Source organism: Condylura cristata, unplaced genomic scaffold (genome assembly GCF_000260355.1).
Source record: "Condylura cristata isolate star-nosed mole 26May11 unplaced genomic scaffold, ConCri1.0 scaffold00022, whole genome shotgun sequence".
In the NCBI taxonomy this organism is placed as follows: domain Eukaryota; kingdom Metazoa; phylum Chordata; class Mammalia; order Eulipotyphla; family Talpidae; genus Condylura; species Condylura cristata.
This window is the reverse complement of record NW_004567123.1, coordinates 36394156-36404741: the sequence shown is the minus strand read 5'-3', so window position 1 is coordinate 36404741 and position 10586 is coordinate 36394156. Positions and strand designations below refer to the sequence as shown.

The following is a 10586-nucleotide window of genomic DNA, read 5'->3' as shown; positions in this document are numbered from 1 at the left end:
AGCGGCGGGTCCAGCGCGCTGGAGTGGGTGGCCGCGCTGGCCATCTGGTCTGAGTTAGGCGGCCAGGGTGAGGCCTCTGTTTCTCACGCCGCCTTCCCGAGGGCAATTATTTTCCTTTATTCATTTATTTTCTTTTTCTATCAGCCTCGACTGCTAAATCCTCCCCAGGATAAACTCCGGGTCTTCTGGATCACACAGGACGAGGCGGCCTCACTGTCCCGCCAGCAGGTCGCTCTGCGGGCAGCCAGGCGGCCTCGGGCGCCCCTGGGCTTTGCTCTGGGCTGCTCTGTCCTGAGCTTCTGGGTCTGCGGGCAGACCGCGCTCCCCAGCACCCCACCACACAGCACCCCACCACACAGCTGAGTGAACTTTTGCACAAACAGCCCGGTGTGGGCCCCCTGGGACCCCGCTCCGTGTCCCTTGACTGTGGGGTGGCAGGGACCTGTCGGCCGACCGCTCCCTCCCTCTCTGCTCCCCCTGGGGTGCCCTGCAAAGGCCTTTTTGGGGTGTCTGGACTGGTAAGTTCAGTGGGAGGTGGGGGGCACACGGGTGACGCCAAGCTCACCCCATCATCGGCACCACGGAGCGTAGTTTGGCAGAGTGGGCAGCGGGGGTCCACAGGACGGCCCTGGCTCCCGGCACCCCTCGTCGAGAGGGGCCACCAGTGTCAGGACAGGACGCACGAAGCCTGCTGGTCAACCGTCCTCCCCCCGCCAGCGAAGCGGCAGCAGCAGCCCTGGGACACTCACGCCGCGGCCGCGGAGGGGACCTGGGGGGTGGGCAGGTGGCGGCAGGGAGGCGCCCGGCCTTTGATATGCGAGCGAGAAACGGTGGGGGCGCAGGGCCTGGCGGTGTCTGACCTGGGTGCACAGGACCGCGCGACAGCTGAGAAGCGGGACACGCACCATCCGGCCATGGCCACGGAGCTTAGAAAAGCGGTGACCGTTACCGCTACCGTGGCGGGAGGAGGGAGGCTGCTGGTCTGGCAGTGCTGCGCCAGGCCCAGGCCTGTGGGCGCCTGCGAAGTGCTGGAGGATGCGCTGGGGGCTGAAGGTGTGCGCGGTGCGTGCAAAACGAACATGCAGTACAGAGGCGTCTGCACGTCCGTTAGTGAGACTGCCGGGAGCCTCGGGGAAGGAGGCGGGGCGGGCGTGAAGGGGTGGACGATTGCGTGGCTGGACGGCCAAGGGGAGGGCAAAGGGGGTGGGTGGGGGGGTGGAGAGATGAAGGGCTGGCTGGCTGATACGTGGATAAAGGGCCTACAGGGGTGGGTGGGGGTGACTGGCGTGTGTACGGATGTGTTGGTCTGTTGGGAGGAAAGGAGGGGTGGTGGGTAAGCTGGTAGGTAAATCAGCGATGGGAGGTACCATGCTACCTCGCCTGACCCCGCGGCAGGCCTCAGAGGCCGAGCCCGGGAAGCGTGCGTGCCGAAGGAGCGGAGCAGGACGCGCCTCAGCCGAGGGCTGGCAACGGCGCTGGCGAGGGTCCCGGGAGCAGCCCGCGGTTCCGAGAGGCCCTGAGCGCCCAGAGACCCCGACCCGGGCGCAGGAGCCGGCCTCGCCCCGCACAGCACCCTGCCGCCTGGTCTCCAGCAGACCCCTGACGGCCCTGCGTGGCCTCAAAGTGGGGCGCGGGGTGAGCGTGTGCCTTTGGCCAGGTGAGGGCACAGGCCCGAGCCAGGGCAGGAGGCCGAGCGCGGGGGCCGCCTGCGCTGGCAGCTCCCGGCCTGGGTGAGGGCGCTCGGGCTCGGGCTGTGAACTCAGCCAGACCCCCCAGGCTCCATCGCGGAGCCCCCCCCCCTCCCGCGGCGTGGGCTGAGCCTCCTGGCCCCGGACAGCACGGGGCTCGCAGGCAGGGCGGGGCTCCGGCTCCACGCCCGCCGCCAGCTGTGGTCCCGGGAGACCTGAGCCACTTTCTGCCCGGCGTGTGCGGAGGGTGCAAAGCCGCGGGCCCAGCCCATGGCCCAGCCGATGGCCCAGCCGATGGCCCAGCCGATGGCCCAGCCCATGGCCCAGCCCATGGCCCAGCCCATGGCCCAGCCCGCCTCCCCTCCGATTCCACGGCCCGGCTGTGTCCCTGGCGCCGGCCCTGGCCCCCTGCGGCCCCTAGCAGGCGGCAAGCAGCAGCACTGCTGTTTCATGACAAGGCACCGGGCTGCCTTGGGCAGGCGTGGACGCCTGGAAGTAAAGGGGGGGCGGGGGGAGAAGTCTGGACGGAGGGGGGCAGGAGGGAGGCTGCGTGTGCCCCGGGGTGTACAGAGGCTGCGCCCCGCTCTGGGTGAGGCGCCAGCGGGCGGCTTAGCCATAGGCGTGTCCAGGTCGCGAGCCCGAGCCCAGCCCTCTCCTGACCTGCCCATGGTTGGCCAGGGCCGTCGGGGCTACACTCCCTGCCCACTGCCCCCCCAAGTTCCACTGCACTGGTGCAGCCCCCAGGGCCCCCACTAACAGGCCCTGTGCCCTGGCCTCCAGCTCAGAGTCGGCCCGACACTCGGGGGCCCAGCAAGCGCAGGCCGCTCTTGGGAAATCCTGGGGAGCGGACCCCGCCCCAGGCCTGGAGAACGGGGCCCTCGGGCTCAGGCCGCTCGGGACAGCGGTGTGCCTGAGGTGGCCGAGGCAGCGCGGGCAGAAGCCCCAGAAGAAATGTCCCTGCGGCAGCCGCCGTTGGAATCAGCAACGAGACATCTAGACTTGCTTCTGCATGATTGAAAGTAATTGTCAAGGAAGAAAAAGCCACCGAAAGTGTACCCTGGCGCCTGGCAACATACTAAACACCTAATAAATGTTTGTTGAAACAATGAGGGCTGCTTTTTTTTTCTTGTCTGTTTCTCCCTGAAGAATTAAAAACCAGGAAGAGATAATAAGACTAACACATTCAGCCCATGCGGTCATTTTCTCCAAATCACTTGTTTTTAGCACAAAAGGGGTAAAAGTACTTGTGATGTACTTTTCCATTATTTTCTTTGCGTCAGGTGGTCTCACTGCAGCTGCGACGTGCTGGTCGCCCAGAGCCTGCTGGCGCTCTTTCCTGCCAGCCGTGAGTGTCCTTTGTCTGTGCCTGACCCTGCCGACTGCCCAGCAAGCGGCACCTCAGGCGCATAAGTTACGAGGCCACACGAGGCCACGCGCCCTCCGCTCACATCTACGTGGGCCGAATGTCTTGGGGGGGAAGTTTTCTTTTTGCAAAACAAACACAATCAAACCTTGATTAACTGGGACATTCGGGGAATGGGGTAGCCTGAATAATTAAATTTTCTGGGTAATGTCTACGTAGCCAGACATCCATCGATATTTTCAAACCCTGATGCAGAAAATCTTTAGGAAATAAGCTGTCCTTCCGGACACTTCCAGCACCGTCAGAGAGGCTGGCCGTGAGCCGAAGCCTCCGTGTCCGCCCAGCTCTGCCGAGTCAGGGCAAAACCGCCTGGTCCTCAAGTCTCCCCTGAGAGAAGGCGGCACCCAGCAACAGATGGGGTCCTGCGGTCAGATCCCACCTGTGCGTGTCCACCGGCCTCCAGACGGGCCTCCAGACGGGCCTCCGCCCTGCCCTCGGCCTGCCCTGCCGTGCCGCGCCCGGCTCCTCGAGAGAGAACGGGGAGTGAAAAAAGGAACCAGCCAGTGGAGCCAGCGGCGCCGGCCTGCCACGCCGACACCCCGAGCGCTCCACAGGGAGAGACCGGGGGACCAGGTCCTGGGCCCCCGGAGCGGCCGCGGGGAAAGACCTGTCTCCGCGCTCAGCAGTTGAGCGGGACAAGGTAGCAGTCTAGCTGCTGAGGCCGCGGTGGCCGGGTCAGCTGTGGCTGCCGCCCGGCCCGTGCGGGGCAGCGCCCCACGGGCCCCACGCCCCGCCAGTGGCTGCTGTGTCTCAAGCATCCCGACGACGCTGGCTGGATGCGCGGATGGAAAAGGGCGGGAAGCTGGGGCGGACAGACACCCCGAGGTGCCCGTCGCGGAGCCCAGGTCACCCCCTCGCGGGGCGGGACGAGGCCGCCTCACGCGTCTCGGGGTGGCCCCTGGCCGGGCGCGTGGGCTCGTGCGCCTCCTGGGGGTCCGTGGGAACCCCCGCTGCAGCACACAGGGCTCCGCCCGCCGAGGACCCCGCTGAGGAGGCCCAGGCCCGCGTGCCCGCAGGTGTGCTGGTGTCTGTGGGACTCGTGTACGGGGCCGTGTGCCGGCCGTAGGGGCCTGGCGGGCCGGTCCCGGTTGCGAACGTCAGAGGCCTCCGCCCTGAGCCGCCTCACTGCCCCAGAGGGCCGGACCCGCCGGCCAGAGCCGGGGCTGGAGCACGCCGGCCTCGGCGCTGCACACACAGCCCCGACTCCCTGCAGGGGTCCGGCCACTAGAGCGTTTACGCCAAAGCAGTTCCCCGACTTTCGGTCTGCAGCGTGGTCAGTCCCAGACGCTTGATCTAAAGGGTGTCGGATTTGCCTCCCGCAGAAACGGGGGGGAGCTGAAAACAAACAGCTGCCTCAGCTGGAGACAGAGTCCTGGACACCGCAGAGCGAGTCCCTCGCGCTCACGGCTCCAAGAACCGCCGGCGGGCGCCACGCCGGGGTGGCCACGCACGTGGCCGCCGGGCCACATGAGCCCACGCGCTTCCGTGGCAGAGGAAAGCAGCCCCCCCCCAGCAGAATCGGCAGGTGGGGCCCGCCGCGAGCCTGTGCTGTGCTCGCCAACAGCCGGCGAGACACCGAAGCCAAACAATTACGCATTTCTGCGGCAGACCCGCGGCGACCCGTCTGTGGAGACTGAAAGACGCAGCGATGCTGTGGAGACTCAGCGCTCAACTGTAAGCTCCGACTGAGGAAACCCGCCGCCGAGCCTGTCGCTCCTCAGTTCCGCCGGCATGGAGAAGCACGGTGAGGGCTGTGCGCAAGGAGTAGAGCGGCTCGAGGCGAAGGAGTCCGTGTGCCGTTGGGAACAGCGGCTTCTCCCCGCGGGCGGGGGGCGGCACCGCTCGCTGTGTGACGGACGTTGGGCGCGTGGACGCGGCCGGAGGATGATGAGCCGCTTTCCAGCGGATATGACTTTGATCCCGGTCGGAAAACAGACACGGCTGCCAGGTTTTGTTTGAAATTTTACAGATGTTTGTGACAATAACTGGTTCGCTGTGATAGAGGATCTAAGCGAAAGTATTACATAAATAACACACCACCGCGTGGGCAGAGAGCAACAAAACCACCTTACGCGGCTTCCCAGTGTCGGGTTTGGAAACAACAGATTTATTTACCAATATTAGAGTTTGGCGAGTTGGCAAGAGCCCGATCAGATCCACCCATTACTTGACTTCTTCCCTGCTCACTCCCACGTTTTCTCCCAACACGTGGCGTCTGCGCTGACGGCAAGGGGCTGTGCGAGGCAGAGAGAGCAGGAGCGTTGTGTTGGTAGGGGCATCTCTGCTCCAGCCAAGGGCGCACGGGTTGTTCCCCAAGAAGGCATCGTGCCGAGGGAAGGACATACTCCCTGTTCACGAATAACATTAAGTATCCCAGAAACACTAATTCAAAGGGGGAAATTTGGGGTTATTGCACTGTGGATAGTGCCCTCGTGTGGCCTCAAAGTTTAGCCACACAGTCAGGAGCTACAGACTGTGACGTGTGGCAGCCAGGGACAGCCATCACGTGAAGGGGGGCGTCTGGGACATGCGGTCATTTCCCGACGCCCAGGCCTTTCACGGAGTGGGCCGGGAAGCCAAAACGGCGGACCCCAGGCCCGGTCATTCCTCGGGGAAGGCCGGACGTCGGCTGATCCAGGTTTTTGCTGGCAGGGGTTTGGCTAAAGTGTTAACAAATCACATACGAGTTGACAGTTTCAGTTTATTTTTATCAAAACAAAATAATGTAACCATATAAAGAAGGAAATAATTTTCAACAAACAACCAAGAAGCCAAGCGCTACCCTGACGACTAACGGCAGAGCTGTAAGTTCTGAGCAGCTGACCGCACGAGTGAGACATTGCGTCACCCCGGGCTCCAAGTGACAGAGACGGACTGCTCCCCTCTCCGGGGGGCGGCAACGTGCCCACGTGGTCCCAGTCTTCTGCAGATCGAATTACATACATCCCCACATGAAGAACAAAACGCAGGGGAGAGAAACGGGCAGAGCACATGCCTCCCACGTGCCACTTCCTGGGCCCCGACACCTCCATGTAACGAGCTCTAAAAGATAAGGACAAGAAGTTGTGTTTACGTGGCCAGAGACGTTGCGTTTCAAAGCCAGAGTCCCCTGCACACACATCACAGCCGGAGTGAGGGAAGTCACAGCTGTGTGTGCTGCAGTGGAAATATGATCGCCCCAGAGCCCGGCGGGCCATCGCTCCCGCCGGATTGAGTGAAGTCTGGGGAGCCGTGCAACAGCCTGTCCCGATAATGAAGACAGTCTCCATAACTATAAAAATCTGCTGCACCAGGCAAATTTTGTGCAAAATGCAAATTTCTATGCTGGGGAAAGAATGAATAATGTGGACATTCTAAGTAATGAAGTAAATGCAAGGGAAGACTGGCACGAGCCTGCCATCGTTCATCTGGCGTGCCAAGAGCTGTGGTCATGGTGCGATTTTGCAAGGCTTCCCTCCCCGGCCGGGCTGCGGAGGGGCGATTTCGGGCAGGACAGTGACTTACGCCGTCACCCGGTGGGCTACTGCCAGGGGTTTGAGAAGAACTCAGGGGCCCCCCACCGCCATTTTTCTCTCTTAGCGAATGAAACCTGGATTCTCCTGGGCGGTGACTCACAGGACGTCGGCCCGCCCAGCACCTGGCCCTCGCAGGACGGCGGGTGGTTCTCGCCCTCCCGTCTCACTAGGAGGACCTCGTCAGTGCTTGACAAGCCTGGCGGCTTAACAGAGGGGGCGGCCCAGCGAGAGGTGCCCCCCTGCGCCCCACGCACCTTCCACGAGTCACCTCCAGGGCAGGCGCCGGGACAGAGTGTCGCCAGGAATCCTCAGCCGCATGTCGACACCCCAGGGCTGAGGCACCGGTTGGCTTCCCTGAAGGGGCTGTCGAGGGGACAGCCCTGGGGGGGAGGGGGACCCCTGATGCTAAGTGTGGTTTGCCCGATTCCAAGCAAACGCCCTTCGCCGTCACAGGGCACTTGCAGAGAACAGCTGCAGCAGAGACCGGCTGACGGTTCGTGCTGAGGAACCCAGACTGGGCTGGCCCAGGGTCAAACATGCTGTCCCTGAAATGAGGCCCTGCAACTGCATTCTGGGTAAGAAAGCCGAGAAGAAATAAGATTTACAAAGTCAGAGATTGGTTGTTGCTTTATAAAAGGAGTCTCCATTAGAAAAGGAACATCTGAGGCGGATTTCGATAGTCACCTCCCCCAGGGTCATTCAACATACATTTTAAAAACTGTGTTGGATTCACCAAGACACAGCTCTCCACGAGTGCACGCCGGCGGGGGGGGGGTGCACTCGTGGACCGCGCCGGGGCCGAGAGCGGGCCAGAGACTCGGCCGGCGGGTGTGGCCAGCAGCCCACAGCCCGTCTGGGCCGAGCGCGGGGCAGGGCTGGAGCTCCTGGGCCGGTCAGCGCGGGGCCAGCTCAGCGGCCACACAGCGGAGAAGGCTCCAGAAGGCGGTTCTCTCCCGCTGACCAGAGACTGGCCGGACCGAGCCCCACGGACGGCTTCCTGCCACGGGCCAGCAGCTTCCAGCTTCACCTTAAAGTCTGATGCGACGACGTTTACATACTAGATGGCGGCACCCCCAAACCAGGACCTCGGGGGGAGGCAGTGGGAGCCCCCTGGACCCCTCAGCTTCATGGCAACAACTCACTGCTGGTGATTTTGCTTCGCCCCTCCCGCCCAGGCCCCCTCCGGCCGGACCGGCTGGAGACACGTTGCCGCGCCGCCCCACCCACCCCGCCGTCAGAGAAGCCCGGCACAGGCGCCGCTCTGCAGCAGGACCCCCCCCCCGGGGCAGAGCCGGCCTCTGCTTGAGAGAGCGTCAGGCAGGCTCATCCCGGCCCAAGGGGACACGAGCGAGCGCCCCCCGCGGCCTCTGCGAACTGGGCCTCAGGCACAGGGCTCTTGGCGGCGACACCGGCAGGCCAGTCACCAGGAGCCGCGCTCGTTCGGTTTCCTAGGAATACCCCCGGGGCCGGACACTGCCCCGGCGGGCCCCTGGATGTGGCCAGGACGCCGGCCCCGTGGCCGGCCCGCTCATCTGGGCCTCAGTCATCCCATCAGAGCGGAGCCGGAGGCTGGGCCACGGGCGCCCGGTGCCAAGTCCGCCGAGCCGCGGAGGCATGGCTGCCGAGCTCCCCTCGCCCGGCGGGGGGTGGGAGGGACGCGGGCTGCGGGCGGCTTCCCCGCAGCCCACGGCTGGTGCCGGCGCTGTTCGCCGCTCCGACGAGCACAATGCAGAGGCTGATTTAATGTGACAGCAGAGTAACACCAAGCCCCCAAAATAAAATTACTGAGATGTGAAACAGCGTCAAAACTCCAATTAGTTTTATACCCGTGAAGCTTCCGGAGGCAGCCCGAGAGGCTGCCGTCACGCCAAGCAGGCATCGCGAGCTGCCGAGACTGCGGAAATGTAACCCTCTAATTGAAATTGCTCGGAGCACGAGATGACAGAAAGAATCAGAGGAGAACGAGTGAATTTCCCCAGCCAAAGATGACTCATGACAGACTGTTCTGCTCACTTTTGACAGGGCGTTCCTTCGAAGGAGCTGGAAAAGCCAAGGGCGCGGGAGGCCGGGCGGGGAAGCCCCGGGCAGCAGAGCGGAGCGCCGGTGCGGGCCGCAGGCCAAGGGCCACGTCTGCGGCGGGGCTGTCCAGTCAACTCACACCTCCACCAGCGAGGAGGAGCCATCTGGGAGCCCCGGGGCTTGCACGGGCCGCGCGTCCCCAGGCTGGCCCTCCATGCCCATCACCCGCCCCTGGCACCCGGCAGGCCCGCTGGACGGCCCCCGCCCGCCGACGGCTCAGGTGTCGTCTCGGTGGACGCCGCTGGCTGGAGGCGGCACTGGGAGCCGAGACAGAAGGCCGGCGCAGCAGGCCACGGTCCCACGCTGAGATCGCTGGACGTGGCCCCAAAACACCCGCGGGGGCCGAGGAGCAGTGGGGACAGGTGAGGCTGAGTCGGGAGGTCCTGGAAGGACTGCACCCACCGGGCCTTTACGGGGGCGCCGCCCCCACCCGCCTCAGATTTCTATGACCAGCCGGTCCTCGTCGTCGCTGCTGGTGTCACTGACCTCCACTCGCGTCTGCCTCCTCATCCCTTCCAAACTCCTCTTCTTGACGGTTCTTGAGAGGACTTCAGGCGACCCGGAGGGCTGCCCAGGGTCAGAGGGCTCCGCTGGCCCTGGCCCCCGAGGACCCCCGCAGTCACATCCCGAAGGCAGGCAGGGGACGGCCACTCGCCCACACACCCGCGTCCCCCCGGGGGTTGAGAAAGCCTGGCGCCCCCCTCCCTCCTGCCTGGACGCGGCAGGGCCTGGCCCGGGAGCTGGCGGCTCTGGGGGGACGTTCCCCGCTGGCCCCGGTGGGCCCGAGCCCGACACTCCTGGCCCAGGAGGTGGTCTCCCGGGCGATGGAGCCGGGGGCGCGCCCGGAGCGGAAGCTTCCCCAAGTGGGGATCCTTGCGTGAGTGCCCCTGCCTCTGCCCCGCCATGGTGCGGGGGTTCCGGGGCGCCGGGAGCCTGCATGGCGGTGCAAGGGGCCCCGGGGCCGCAGCTGGGGGACCTGGTGGACTCAGACGGCGGCTCCTGGGCCTCAGGGGAAACACAGGCTTTGGGGCCCAGAGAACCTTGCCCCCCGGGGGGCGGCAGGTGGGGCTCAGGCAATCGGGACTCAAGCGATTCTCCGCCAAGATCCCTGCCCCGGGGCTGGGGGCTGGCAGGGGCCGAGGTCCAGCCTGGGGCGCAGGGCGGAGGCGCCCGCCGTGCCCCAGGCGTGTCCTGAGGCCCTCGATCTCCAGCAGGCGGGGACGTGTCCTGCAAGGAAGCACAAAGGGAAATAAATGGGGGGAAGTTTAATGGGAAGGACAAATGGGGGCGAGACCCATGCTCTTCAGTGAAAGCAAGGCCTGGAGGCACCGGGCCCTGGGGGTGCACTTGAGGCACCTCAGTTTCGCTGCTGAGGCGGTTCTGACTCGGTGAGAAGGAGCCCCTCGGCTGCCTGCCCAGCCCTGCTGCTCATAGGGCGTGCCTCTGCCAGGACCTGCATTTAAGGGTCTTCAGATTCGCGCTTTTCAAGGTGCCCTGGATTCTCCTGCCAGTGTAGCTCAGCTGACAGACCCCGTCCCCCCGTCCCGGCCCGGGGAAGGTGGGCAAGCAGCACCCCTGTTGTCTCTGGGCCTGAAATAAGGATGTGCTCAGGGGGTCGCAGGAAGCACAGCCACGCCCCCACCTGTCCTGGCCACGCCCACTGTCCTGGCCACGCCCACTGTCCTGGCCACGCCCCCACCCGTTCCGGCGCTGAGCCTGGAGCTGTCTGCTCGTGGGCTTGTGCAAGCGTGTGTCCCTGCAGGCCCCGTGCCGAGGACACATGCAGCAGACGGTGCTGCAGAGGGGGCAACTCACGCGCCTCAGCCCCGCCCTGGCGGCGTCCGCGGCCGTCAGCCCGCGGCCTCCTGGGCTGGCCCCACC

At 65.0% G+C, this 10586-nt stretch overlaps 1 protein-coding gene across 1 annotated transcript in view; it reads right to left on the bottom strand.

Moving 5' to 3' along the window:
- Positions 1-9140: 9140 nt before the first annotated feature.
- ZNF831 (zinc finger protein 831) overlaps positions 9141-10586 on the bottom strand; it is a 45164-nt gene continuing 43718 nt past the window's right edge. Inside the window, exon 14 of the mRNA XM_012728147.1 lies at positions 9141-9932. Coding sequence (XP_012583601.1) covers positions 9141-9932 — 792 coding nt within the window. The remainder of the gene's footprint in view (positions 9933-10586) is intronic.